Genomic DNA, 15,296 nt, shown 5'->3' with positions numbered 1-15,296 from the left:
TATCTGGTTATCTGACAATCAACATGTTCATTTACATCTCAATACGGACTTTCTATGTGCTTGGTCATGCATCATTCATTATTCCGAATACATATCATTCTTCTCAATCAATTGGTAGCAATATCCATCAGTAAAGTTTTCAATTAAAAAAAAAGGTTATATCAGTGTTTCAAAGGAAAATATTCAATGCTTTCATAGCTGTAGATTTGGTCCAGGAAATATGCAAATATGCGATGTACGATGAATCACACAGAATTCCATATTCTTTCCATTTTAGGATGTATATAAATTAAGCTAAATTCAAAAAAATGTAAATTATCATTTCATTCTTCAGTAATTAATGAATGCAATATGAATACTATACATATATACTCTCTTTCATTAGGTAAATAATTTTTTTCAACATTTTCCAGTTTCTCAATGATAGGGGAGTGATAATATTATTTGTATAGGTCTTCTAAGGAACCATTATCTACAGCTGGTACCAATCAACTAAACTTCAACTCCAACCTACCGTTTTAATACCAGTACACAATAATATTTATCACAGGGTGATATGCTTATTACAGCTGGTAACTTTAGATGCTAAATCATATTATCTTGAATCATGATCATCTTTTCGTTCTTCAGTAGCCGCTCGGCCAAAAATTTCGAAAACATATGTCTGTAAAATGGATTAATAAATAATTATTATTAGCTCCCCTTTTAAAATTTCTGTTCAGAAACCATCCCCAATATTCACACAACATATTCCCAAAGTTTCATGCCGTTATGTCAAGTAGTTTTCAAGTCTACAGGGAACAAACAAACATACAAACAAACACACAAACAGACATTCATTTTTTTATAGATTTCCATTCGGCTCAAACAAAAGCCTCTCTAAATGAAGGTAGAATGATAAAGATTCAGTTCTGTTGTTTCAACATTTTTTCAAATCACTTTCAAAAAGTTCATGTAGTACCTACTATTGTGTTTACGAGACACTGTGTTTTTAGACACTGCTGTCATAGTGTTTATGAGACACTGCTGGCGCTATCATAGTTTCACCACTATTCTGTTCCACAGTCCTATCTCTTGCAGTCGTAAACTATATCTATAATAATTATATAAAGTAAAGAACTGGCTTATGCACGTACGGGATAGGAAAATTATGTTTGACGCATCATCACGTCTGAACTACTGGACTAATTAACTTGAAATTTTGCTTATAGATTCTTAATTAACCAAGGATAGTTATAGGCCTATTCTCAATTCTTCAAAATTTCATTACGTCAAGTTTTAAAATAGACCCTTGCGAAGCACGGGTTCTTGCTAGTAGTTGTATAAATCGCATTATGGGGACAATTCTATGATTCTGAAACAAGCAAAATGATAAAGATGCAAAGATGATCAAGACTAATCGAGATTTTGTTGATAATCAACTATTCTATTGTCAACATGATATGTACATGAAATATGGGAACATACGTGTTCCCTACCATTGACGTATATATACCGACCGAAAGATCGAAACACATATATTATGTTTCCCAAATAAATTATGTTGCAACAAATAAATTATGTTGTGGAACTTCTCCATAATCTAAGAACATACTCTGTTTTATTTGGCAAAACCACTTGTATAACTTGTACTGTAGCACTGCAATTTTGTGTTGCAGCAACAAATTTAAGTAGGCTTACACCAGGACCTCCTAAATACCCTATTTTTATTTCATCATACAACTATCCAATTAGGAAGACAACATTTATCATATTTTTTATTTCATCATGTTTCATTTATTTGAATATAACACAACGTAATTTATTTATTTGCAATTAATTTGATCAATTTTATATGATATCGATGATAGACATTTTACCAAAAATACTTCAAAAAACTTATGTGAGACATAATCCATGTTTCCTAAATTAATTGCATCAATTTGGTTTATTTAAAATACCTATGATTAGAACTACGAAGATCACCCTGGAAAGATCAAGAAAATCTATAAAAATACCTACTCATGGTCCCGGTTGCATGTATCAACAGTATTATTAAGCTTCAATATGACGCATTGTATTTGACACACTTGAGTTGTGTAGTGTATATAAGAAATTTATTTTTGTGGATTTCCTATGATGGAATAAGTTGAATAAAACTTGATGAATGATTAGATGTTGTAATTTAGAGATGACAAAATTGAACTTGAATTTTGATCAGAAAATATTAAATAAACTGATACCATTAATAAACAAACTATTGCCAGTTGAAAACAGGTTGTTAATCACAGGTGGCAAATATCAGATGATTCGCCACATTACACCCCCCCCCCGCCACGGGCAGACGATTTGGCCATTCGAAATTTTGAAGCTCGCTCAATGAAATTTTGACCCGGTCAATGGAAACCTTAGCGGGTTTACCATTAATCCTCAGAGACGAATGATAATTGGTTGAGTTGAATTGGTGGAAGTTGATTGGTTGATTGTTGATTGGTTGATTTTGTGGAGTTGATTGGTTGGGAAGCATAGACTAGAGGCTTGTGGTCTGTGCAGATAGTGAAGGGATGTCCTAGGAGGTGGAAAAACTGCTGTACCGCTACATAAACAGCTAGCGATAGTATACTGGCCAGAAACTTTCTTTCAAAGATAATTTTTTTGAAAAGAAAGCAAGAGGTTGCCATAGTATACTGGTCAGCAACTTCCTTTCAAAGATAATTTTTTTTTAAATGAAAGTAAGAGGTTGCCATACGCCTTCAACCGGTTGTAAGCATTCTCCAACTGAGTGGTTAGAAACATCAGTAAATAAACAAAGTGTTTCATCCTTGAATGTTTACTCATCTTTCCTATTCCTGAGTACTGTCATTCATCCATGCTTCATCAAGATATATTGCTCTCTCAGTCCAGATGTTTGGCGGTATTCAAAAAGGGTTCTCTTTTTATTATGTTCACTACTTGATTCATTCTTCAGAAATGTAATTTTAATTTTTGTAAGAATTAAACCTTCAAAAAATGTTAAAAAACAAACTGGAAAGTGTTCAATGCAAAATTTAATGAATATTTAGAAACTTTTTATGGGTTAACAAAGTTTTGAAAATAATTTTTAGAGTTTTAAATTCTCGAGCCAATTGATGCTGTAATTGTGAACTGTAAACTGTTCACATCGAGCAGAAATTTGTTCTCATCCATCGTAGTGGATAGCTTAAGTAACGTATCTAGGTAACTTTACTCACGAGAAATATATGTAAAAATGCTTGCTGTCCATCACGTCAGGGTCACCAATATAGGAAATTCAGTTTGTGTATTTCCTATGATGAAATAAGTTGAATAAAACTGGATGAATGATTAGATGTTGCAATTTAGAGATGACAAAATTGAACTTGAATTTTGATGAGAGAATATTAAATAAACTGATACAGTTGATAAACAAACTAATGCCAGTTAAAAACAGGTTGTTAATCACAGGTGGCGAATATCAGATGATTTCCCACATGAATTTGTTTGTTATAATTCATATAAAGTTGTCTTTGTTGACAATAACATTCTATGAACTCATTTTATTCAATCTCGATGAAATGAAACTCGATGCTACCTTAACATGGGTGACTTTACTTAAATGCGGTTGAATTTAATAGAGACGTACGTGTCTGAGCCCCTTATGTAATTTTTAAATTTGAATCAATTTGAGATAACTTTGATACGAAGACAAAGATTTCCCCGAAAACAGCCAATGGATCAGGTGAATAAAACTTTGTAGGACTTGTAGACAAGCTAAGTCTAAAAAGTATTCAAACTCCAAGTAAATAGATGTAAAGTCAGTCCAGAGCCTGCTCAAAACGGTTTCCTTGGTAGATTGACGGTTTACTTGCAACTATTGCCTACTCATGAGACAACCGAATGCTGCAAAAATGAAAGTGAATGTTCGGTAGCCCGGCTGCTCAGTTTTTGTAACTTCAGTTTTTGGACTGTCGGTTTTGAAAAATTGAACAATATTGAACAGAACTCACTTAATAAAGTCTTTTGAACTGATAATTTTAGCAACCGGTACATTTTTTTACATCTCATTCCATTGAATATGCTACAGTCAAGTAGTATGTTATGGATAGTATCAGGCAACCTTGTAAAATTACGAGTATCCTTTCCACTTCACGAGTATTTACAGTCTCTGAACGTTTAAAACTTTTAAACTCATTCATATGATTTGCAATTGGCTACCAGCAATAACAATCTCATTGTAAATATATTGTAAGAAACGGTGTCCATGATGCCTAATGTCTAATCCAAAAACGAACAAAACGTTATAATAAAAAACAAACAAAACCAATCACCTACATTGTAGGATATGATAAAGAGAAGCTTTTTCTATCGCCAAACAAACACACCCACCCCATCTGTTATTCACGGTTCACTCGACACGTGAACATTTACTTCAAGGTAAGATATCTCAAAGTTTATTGCACATCAATTTTTGCGTTTCCTCGTTGAGAATTCACACACTTTTCCATTCACCCGGTCTGATGATACATTTTTCAAATTTCGAATCAATTCCGATCTTTCAATAATGTACATTTTCCAGATTTTTACATTCCCATTCCTTGTAAGTCCCATAAAGTCGAAATGTCAAATGTGATTGAACAGAATTTTGGACTTACTCAAAGTATAAAAATTTCCTCAGGAAAGAGTCAACATAAAGCCTAATATATTTTCAAAATTTGAATTAATTCTGTTGATTTGATATTTATAGGTGGAAGCTTACCGGAACGAGGAACCTCCTAACTTCAGCTAGAGCATAAGCGATGCGGGCATGAGCTTCAGCCGGGGAGGCGAACGATGTTATCTCAACGTGGAGGTCATCATTTAGGTGTGAGAATTTCGGGTCTCCCGACTTCCGCAGCTCTTCCTCCTATCAACATAAAGTATACGTGAAGCCATTATGATAAGGCCAGCCTCCCAGTTTCACCCGTTTATCGCACTTATTTAACATTAACATCAAGGCAACTTACACTCCGTAAGCTGGACTCAACTAGATCCGACCATAATGTTATAAAATTTGTAAATAGCTGGCAGCAAACTACTGTATTGCAGTACAGTCTCGTTAATCCGGACCGGATCCTGTGAGAGTCCGGATGAGATGAAAAATGAAACAGAAAAATGTATAATGTGAAAGTATGAATTGAAATATTGCTATTGAAACCGAAATAAGAAAGTGGATGTATGAATTAGACGATACACCTAAGAACTGTATATGTAATGTAATGTGAATTGAATTTCGATTGACAATATTTTTTTCTCAAAAAACGAAGCGAAATACAAATTCAGTCAGATAACTCATTCAGCTAAGAGTAATTGTAACTGTTCACTTCCTTGCTGGAGGCTACCCGTATTAAAATGAAAGTAAATAAACCAATAGTATGTATAGATCAAAATGATTTTAAATTCAATAATAAAAGTTACAAACAGAAAGAATGATCAGTAATACCCTTCATCAGGATACATTGCAAACATCTCGTAAATGAGTAATTTGGAAAATTTAAAAAAAAAAAATTTTTTAGACTTAGATATAGAAAAAAATGGTCCTCTAAAAAAAATCACATGATGGTACATTTATGTTAATGACATAATAAATGTTTGTATTATAATGAATATTAAACACATGAAGACTTGGAGTCATAATAAATTCAATAACATCTTCTGTAAAATTCACCGTGGAGGTCCAAGAACAGAAAATAAATTCTCTAGTCTTATCAATTATTAGTGAGAAAGATAATAAACATTATTCTAGCATCTACAGACAACCCACTACACACATATCGATTTTGGATGTTCGGTAAAAGTTAGTTCGAATTTTTACCTTACGACCAAAAATTGAAGTAGCTTCCAGACACAAATATTTGAATGATATTCAAGTAGAGTAAGAGTAACATCAGAATATAATAAATAAATTATTGTAGGATAGAATTTATTATTATACAACATGATAGAATACCGGACAATTTCAATGCAATGTTATAAACAGAAATCACATTGATCACTCAATCACATCAAGGAAGAAAGACATTGAAACATGAAATACTGTCCTATTCTTCCTTTTTCACTTTATCTATAAAAATTTACACATAATGAGATGGAAGAGATTGTCCAACATATCTATATCCAAAATCGTTCTCAGTCCAAGTATGTCGAAAAGTCTTATGTCATTGAGCAGCATTAAAACTGAGAGATATTCAATTTTCCCACGAATAAAGAAAGAGAACAAGACCAATAGTTTGTGAAATTTGCAAATAAACTTCAAATTGTCATTTATTGAGATTGATCTCAACAAAAATCTAAATGAAATAAAATTCGAGATTACCCATAATGAAAGTTTGAAGGAGGAAAACTCAAATTTTAGAAGCAGTACCATTGTACAGATTGACGGATGTCAATATATGTGACATATGTCATTATATGTGAAAATGTCAATGAATTTGTAAAGTGTTAACATAAATATAGTTCTCATTATAGAATTCGAATCGCCAATATGTGTTTCATGTGTAAATGTTGTTAAATGTAAAGATTATCAAGTGTTAAAATTATGATGAGATATCACGATTCGTCATGATTGATTAAAATTTCAAAGCAAAAGTCAGCTTAAAATGGATCGAAAATTCAAGTGAGAATGCAGCAAGTGGAGTCCTACTCCTATTCTCTGAGTGGCGTGCACTTTCGTAGAGTACTCCAATGCTGAGTAAGCTCTCTAGTCTCTAATATAGATCACTCGGACTCTTTCTATGAAACCCGTTAAGTAGGTACTTTAGACATCTTGAATCGTCTCTTACTGCAGCCTCAATCAGTATAGTTATAGTAGGGTACGCGTTCACCGTTTAGAAATGTACGTAATACAGTATACATTAGTACGACTTTCGTTCCAAAGAATGAAAGTGAATGATTTCAATAGATACCTCACTGGAATACTATCTTAGGGTGAATAGGAGTGAATTCTGACTGGTCTGCACAGCTTTGAATTGTCCCCAAAGTTGATTAACCTGGAAGCTATGACAATGCGGGATACCAGAGCAAAAGTGAAAACTGGTAGAGTGAGTCAGCCTTTCTCATTCTTATCAGGAGTGAAGCAGGGAGATGAATTGTCTACCGTTCTTTTCAACTTAGCCCTCCACAACGATGTCAAGAGAATCGATCAGAAAGGCACAGTATTTTGGAAATCCAGAGGCAAATATGTGCATATATGCAGATGACATTGTCATCATAACTCGAAATCTGAAGAAATTGAATACCATGCATAGAACGTTGGAAGAAGAGTCAGCTTTGATGGGACTCAAGATGAATGAACAAAAAAAAAACATGATTATGTCTTCAGGTGAAGGACTTTCAATACAAATGTTAAGTCAGTGCTTTTATATGGGTGCGGAACATGAAAGATCACTGAGCGGATTGTGGGGCAGTTTCAGACCTCCATAAATAGATGTCTATGTCTCATCACTTGTATCTCCTGGCCAGAGATAATCAGCAATAGAAATCTATGGCAGTTAACGACTTAATGCCTAGTCAAACAGGAGTTGATAAGGAAAAAGTGGAGTTGGATTGGGCATACATTGAGGGAAGAACATGATTCAATAAAGAAGGCTGCATTGAGCTGGAACCCCCAGGGATCGCGAAGACAATGACGCCAACGGATGACATGGAGAATAACGGTTGAGACCGAGTGGAGGCAGCAGAGAGACTTGGGCAGAGGTCAAGAGGCTTGCAGTCAACAGAGATGAATGGCGAACATTTTCGGATGACCTATGCTTCTCAAGGAGCGAAAGGACAAGTTTTCAGATGCAGCACATCAAGCAAGATTATAATTGATGGAAATACTTTCAAGATGGTGACGTGTTTCAGATATCCATAACAGTTTAGCTATAACAGCCTTAAGCAATGTAAAAGAGGACGAAGCAGGTAACAAAGCATACTTCGCAAATGCTATGTTCAAAAGCAGGCTCATGTCCAAAGCATTAAAGCTCAGGCTCTACCAGACACCAGTTGAACCCATCATTGTATGAGGCTGTGAAACCTGGGCAATGACAGATGAGAAAGCACTCAGTGTTGCTTAGAGAAGAATGCTGCGAAGAATGTATGGTGAACCATTAAGTGTTCTAATGAGGAATTACTTATTTGTATTCTGCTTTCCCAATTAATTCAACTGTTCCATTCCATTTATTAAATTAAACTGATTTGATGATCTACTTTTATTACGATTAAATCAAATATTGTTTGTGAGTGTGTAATTACGTTTACGTGGATGAATAGAATGCAATTTCATTGATTACTAGGCAATTTTATTGCATAAGCACTTGATGCAATCTCTTGCACTCTTCATTGTGACTTTACTGCAAGCTCGGGAGAAAAAGATGAGTTAATGAGTAGACGGGTAAATCGACAGCTATCTTCATAATTTTTTAAAGTCGGAGAGATGCGATGACTGATCGAATGAAAGAGGATATAGCTATCTAAATACAATAAAGAGTGAGAGAGTGAATGAATGTTGATGGGCGAGGGGGGAGAGTGACATTATTATAGGCTGGTTTAACGTTTTGAACAGGTGCTATTTATGAGTGATTCCTTAATATCCAGTATTATACGACTGAATTCAGAATTTCAGTGGAAAATGACAGAAGATTAGCAACAGTCCTGCTCATATCAGTGTCAAATAAAACCCTTTTGTTATACGGACATAAAATCGAGTGATCATTTCAAGGCAAAATGACGGTCTTATTTTTCATAATAGCCAGATTAAACTTATTTGTTGGTCAGATTATTGTGGTCTTCGAATCCTGATCGGTGCATTATGGTGGGTTATCTAAATCTGTTGATAAAATATGAATATATAATATATAAATAATATTAATTTTGACAAGACAATCGTAAGTAGCAGGTAGGTTCCTTGTATAGATTTGACAGGTAACTTGGGTTCCATCTCTCTCTCATTTTATATTAGCTACTCATTATCAATTCTTACCTCCCTATTGATCCATTCATGGAATCATGACAAAAAGAAATTCAAGTACTGTATAACCAATCATCCCCTCATCATCACCTGGACTTAGAATACTTCTGGTGAGTTGCTTTGTAAATAAATAGTTATAAGCAACAGCAATAACATAACTGATTGTTCTTACAAACAGTTACAGTTCTCAGCCAATCAGCTTCAATCATGTAAGTAATTGTTTTTAGAATTATTAGTTTATTAATTCTAACCGGATTGAGTTTAGACCTCTAACTCTGTCTTGGAAATTGAGGGAAGAAAATCATAGTATTGCAAGTTCCAATCAAAATTGGGACAGTAGTCCGGGCGCAAATGTCATGAAATAAGCACTCCATAGTCATTTTTGGGTAACAGCCGTGGAAGATGTGTTAATTTCTTCGTTGGGTCTAGCATAATAAGGATCGTGAAGTCGAAATCACAGGCAAACACCTCAAAAACAAGGTGGCCGCCAAAATTTAAAGGATTTTTCTATATCGCTTGTGTTTTAAAACCCTACTACTGGCGGTCGATTTTGTCCGAACTGGCAAGCCGAATTTGGGATGTTAGTAGAGGTTTATTAGAATGATTGTAGGAATATATCCAAAGCACATAAGATTATTCCAAAGAATAATATGTGAAAATAAAACTTACCAAAAAAATCATTTTATGTCATATGATCCAATATTTGAAAGTTGAAATCCATTTGAATTTTTTTTCAATTTTCAATCACTCATAAGTTTTTTGTACTGAACACTACACAGATTTTAGAATACCTGAAATACTCCTTAGGGTCATCCACATTTATAATATGTGAGTTTATAACCAGTAAAATTGCATAATAAAAGACTTATATCCAAAAATATGTCATATGCGTAACTAAAAAATCACATAACTCTCATTGTTTGAGTCTAGAGCATTCAATACCCAAGTATTGTCCAAACTATCATTTGAATAAATTACTAAAATACTTCTTAGAGTAATTTACATTTATAATATGTGAAGTTATATCTGTAATATTGCATGATAAAAGATTTACATCCGAAAAAGTTATAATCACATAACTACAAAGGTACCTAGCCTCTATCTTTTGGGTATAAGCTTTCAATACTATTAAACTAAGTATTGTCTAAACTATCACTTGAAAGAATCACTATAATCATTATCATTATCGCAATCTAATAAATCACACAAAAGTATATAAATTGATGTTTATAATTTACTTCATTTTATATTAGGCAATAACTAGCCGCTCGGCCATTACACTTGTAAACACAGCTGGGTGGGAGCATTCAACAAAAACAGAACTGCATCGAGCTAGGAGACTATTAAAGTGGTCTAGTTTTCAACACTGTGTTGTAAAAAGCCTACTGGATTGAATGGTATAGTTTCCAAAGAAATCCGACAGATTGCAGCCGAGATATAAACAGTTGTTTTAAGGCATCTGACTTGAGATGGTCGACTCGTTCGCCACGCATAACTGAGTCTCTGAATGAACTTTGAAAAAAATGAGAAAACACATTTTTTAGGGCTTTTGAAGGTTATAACTGATAAAATATGCATTTAGAGAGAACTTCTATTGAACAGAATTGTATAGGAAGATTTAAAAAAATATTTTTGTTCAAAAAACCGTTGAATATCTTGAACGGTTATTGAAATACAAGCGATATAGCAGAATCCTAAACATTTTGGCGGCCACCTTGATTTTGAGGTGTTTGTCTGTGATTTCGACTTATCATCATCACGATCCTTATTATGCTAGACCTAACGAAGAAATTGAGACATCTTCCACGGCTGTTACCCAAAAATGACCATGGAAAGACATTACCCGGACTAATAATGATGATGATAATGATGATGTTGATGATGATAAAGAGGAAGAAGGAAAAGAAGAAGATGAACGGGAAGAAGAAGATAAATGAGAAAAAGAAAAAGGATAAAAAGAAGAAGTACACAAAATGAAGAGAGTATCTAGTGACGCTCATGAAGTGTTTTTTAAGACCTTTGTTGGACTATAGTATAAAACAATTTACTATCGTTATTAGTTCCAATCTTATATTAGAAATTATTCTGTATGTAGAGTAGAGATCAATCATGCGAATGATGATGTTTCATCATATTCATATACCTTAATATTATATTGTAAGACAGTTTCTGAAATACGAATTTTATAATTCCTCAGTAGGCCTATAGTGTACATTCTCCTTTCGTAAAGTAACTTTTCTTTGTTATGGCTACTCTTAAATAGGAAAAAGTAGAAATCTTATTCAATTTTTTTTAAAATTGTTCACATGTCAGGAGTGAACAATTATTAAAAAAACGGTTACTTAACTTTTTATTTTTTTCTATTCTCCAAGTGATTTCCTTTCAAGTTTTTTTCTATTCTCATTGTGATTGTATGCTTGCCAAAATAATATCATAATATGGAGAAATAGAATAACAACTGTAGAATAGATAAATAAATAACTATAAAAATAATGAATAGTAACTATTTGTTTCTCTTTGATCATACTACGTTATTCCTCCTTTATTAATATTACAGAAGCCGGATTGTGTGCAGTCATGAAATGGAGATATATTCCACAACATTACGGACAAATATCATTTTCAAATCCATATTCTATTCCAAAATCACGTGTGTTATTTGACAGCAACAGAAACCACGAGAGTGCCCCGGGTAGCTGCAAAGTAAATGACGAAAATAAGTGAAAATTCAACCCAAATAACAATAATTGAGAAGCATGGTCGATGCTTTGAGTGTGAAACGGAATCATTATTTCAGGAATCCATCAGCTCGACGCAAAATACATATCTCGGTTAGTTCTGTTTACATCTGTAGATATATGTTAGTGTGTGTGAGTGTGGATGAATTCAAAGCAAATTTTCACTTGTGATGTGCTGCTACACCACTGTGACATTACTCACCATTATCCATTCATTCACACACACACGCGGGCGCGCACTGCTCTCAACCGCGAATTTGTTTCACATCCGGAGAAACTCTCACATTAAAATGTAGGCTGTGGGAACACAGTCATGTGCACGGTGCACTAAACAGATACCGCGTCTCGGTCCCTTCTGTTCAACTGTTAATTATGGTGCCCTTAAATAAATAAACTGGTGGCTGTTGGTTAGGGGTGGGGGTGAGGTATCCTTCGTTCCAATTAGCCAGATACCCGCGAATGGGACATCACTAGTCGACTGCAAACAGCGGAATTTTGATATCGCAGCACTCTTCCCTATCACTGTTCCGAGTTATTCGAGTATTTGCAGTTATTCTCTACACTGGACTACTGTTGTATTCGACACCACACAACTTTCGACCAGTGATGTTAAGAAATTGTTGTGTGAATTTGAAGCGGTGTTCTGTAGCTGATAAGAAGTATTTGTGGAAATTTAAATCTGTGTTATCTATTGAATAAAATTATTTGATATTCTCACAGCTAATAGAAATCAAACAGAAATTTTGAATACCAGGGTTAACTAGTTTAAACCTTTCATCAGTACATATCAAATAGTTACTGGTTTGGCTATGTTTACCTGGAGTCAGTCTCGTTTGCTGCAGGACTATCAATCACCATTAGACCATAGAGTGAAGATACCGTTTAGGATACCTAGATAGACACCTAGCTACCCAGATTACTTGTCTCTGATTAAACTTACTCTTTCAGTCAACTTATTCTCCAGTTTAAAAGTAATTGACAATGGTGTAACAAGCAAAACTACTTTCCCACTCCTTCGATAAATAAATGAGAAATGAGTCTGTTAAAATTTCTCAATATGGATATCCAATAGAATAAGATATCCAATAGATTTACAATAGATGTAGTGATATCTATTACAACACAGAAAGACAATTCGAGAGTTTTGGGGAAAGTTAGAGCAGATACAAAACAAAAGCTAATGGATGAAAATACATTGACAAAGCTAATCATTGAAAGCTGTAATTGAAATTATATCATTAAGAAAGATTAATTCATTGAGAAAACAAGGAACTAGCTACTGATCTTCACAGTTATTTGTCTCAAGTGAACTGTGAGGTCTAGAGTTGGCTAGACGTTAGTTTGATAATAATGTGACAACCTGAATTATTTTTGTAATTTTAACAATTACTCCAAGTAATTTTTCTCCAATATGGATATCTAACACACCACCTTCACTACAAAACTGAAAGTTCAATGAGAATGCATGCGATGTGCGCCTAGAGTTTGAAGCGTTAGCAGCCTCAGAGTTTGAAGGTTTCCAACAATGAATGAAAGCTGAATCGCTTTCAGAAAAGTTGAAGTGTTGTCTGCTGTAGTGTGATTCACTTACAACTGTCAGCCATCCTTATGAAATACATCATTGCTACTCATTCAACCAATACTGTCTGTTGAAAGTGAATCTGACTGTATCATTGAACATAGAGTGCACCTATTTTTGGAGCTCAGCGCTCAGCATGTGATGGACAGGATCATTTTGAACGATCGATCATTTTACGGACTTGGATTCGTTGTCCTGTCACTACTATAGTTGATATACATTCAACATGCTCATATACAATTCCCTATCACTAAGGCGGCTCTGTCTCATTGATTGACAAGTCCTGACAGATTAATTTCAAACTGATGATTACAAATTCAACAGCCAGGCACAAACCGCAAAGATTCACGACTAGTGAATGAATAGTCATGTGGATGGTATTGGAAATTGCTATTCTTAGACAAGACTGCTGTATAAAGGACTCCTGAAAATGATCTGCAAAAAGTACGGTTTGATTATCAAATAGGACAATTCTTATTGGTTGATTGGGATTGTGATTGATTCCAATTGTCCAAGCCAATCAGATTGATCCTATTAGATGGTTGCTAGGTAGCCTAACCAAAGCATAATTACCTGAGTTCGTTCTTGCGAATCGTTTATAAAAACGGGTACCACCCGAGGTCAACGACTCTTTTGCATTGAATTTCAATTTTAACGTTTTATGTCGAAGCAATTTCGATATTATTTTGGGTAAAATAGTCGGAAGCAATTTCAATATTTTTTTGGGCAAAGTAGTGGTCTACGAACGAATTCCATATCTCAGCTATTATTGGAGATATCGACTCAATTTTTTAATGAAAGAGGGCAAAAAAGTCTGGGAAGCCCACATTTACCTAAGAAATGTACATTTGATCATGAAATATTTTAGTTTGAAAGTAAATTAAAGAAAATTTAATAATTGTGTGTTTTTGTTTGCATTGGATTGTAAAAAAAATGAAAGTAAGGCATAATCTAACAAGCAGTATGGATCATGAACCAGATCCGATTATTTAAATACATATTGATAGGTTGAATTTCTTACTGTACTCACTTTATGCCTGTCCTTCATCGATCCTCTGCCGAGTATCGCCATCTTAGTCATTGTGTCCTCTTGTAGTCTCTTGAGGGAATTTCCCTTTGGACCGAGCAGTTTTCCAACGAAGTTGAACTGAAATGCAAAAGAAAAATGAGGGAATCTCTAATATTATAATTACAGTATTATCATAGTACAGAATCAAGCAAAAGGAGTAATTATACTGAGTTTGAATCAGCTGGAACAATATTTCTATTTGGTACAATCAAATGCATCAAATTAATCACAAATTTATTGAATTCACAAAACAATTTGAAAACACAACAAAAAATAATATATCTCAGAGAATTCTGAGTGTTCTTCAGGTATTTCATCTTCAATTACCTTCTCAAACTGAATATGATTAGTTCAATACGGTATTATAATTAATTCGAACTCACTCATCGGTTGAAAAAGATGGCATATAGCAATCGAGAATTTCTGAATAATGTAAGTTTCTAAGTGTTTTTAAATTTATCTGTGCTGTATTTTTTTTTTGATATAAGCATTATAAAACTCTCAATTGTCTATTATGCATATGCACTCGTATGCCAACAAAATAATTTGAATCCATAATGTAACCACTTTGAGCATGGGAGGCCACAAACACTATCAAACCTATTCACATACACTGTCACATCATACACTCACACAAAGACCAAACACTTGGACACGGAAAGATCAATATTTGCCACTTGAGATAACATCAACAGTCCATTCCACCTGTTAAAACTTTGATGTTCGATCAAGTATCACACACTTTAATTGCTTCCTGTTTTTCACTAGAAGTCTGGAGTTGTCTTTCTTGGAACTGGGAGGAGAGAAGAAAGCGGAAAAAGAGGAGGCAATAGAGTAGCTGGAAAAGGTGTAGGGTTAAAAAGAGGAGAAGGGGAAGGAGGTGGGAGGTGGTGGAGTAAAAGGAGTAGAAGGAGGATGAGGAGGTAAAGAAGATTACATTAGAGTGAA

The 15,296-nt window shown here is 34.2% G+C and overlaps 1 protein-coding gene across 3 annotated transcripts in view; it reads right to left on the bottom strand.

Moving 5' to 3' along the window:
• The window catches only part of LOC111062357 (KH domain-containing, RNA-binding, signal transduction-associated protein 2), a 271,495-nt gene that overhangs the window by 60,733 nt on the left and 195,466 nt on the right, over positions 1 to 15,296 (bottom strand). For all 3 annotated transcript variants that reach the window (XM_039443023.1, XM_039443024.1, XM_039443022.1), the window contains 2 exons: positions 14,310 to 14,426; positions 4,733 to 4,879 (listed from right to left, as the gene is read on the bottom strand). In XM_039443023.1, the coding sequence (XP_039298957.1) occupies positions 4,733 to 4,879; positions 14,310 to 14,426 (264 nt within the window). The remainder of the gene's footprint in view (positions 1 to 4,732; positions 4,880 to 14,309; positions 14,427 to 15,296) is intronic.

This window comes from Nilaparvata lugens, chromosome X (assembly GCF_014356525.2).
Source record: "Nilaparvata lugens isolate BPH chromosome X, ASM1435652v1, whole genome shotgun sequence".
NCBI classification, from domain to species: Eukaryota; Metazoa; Arthropoda; class Insecta; order Hemiptera; family Delphacidae; genus Nilaparvata; species Nilaparvata lugens.
The sequence above is the reverse complement of the archived record's forward strand: the minus strand, read 5'-3'. Positions and strand labels throughout refer to the sequence as shown.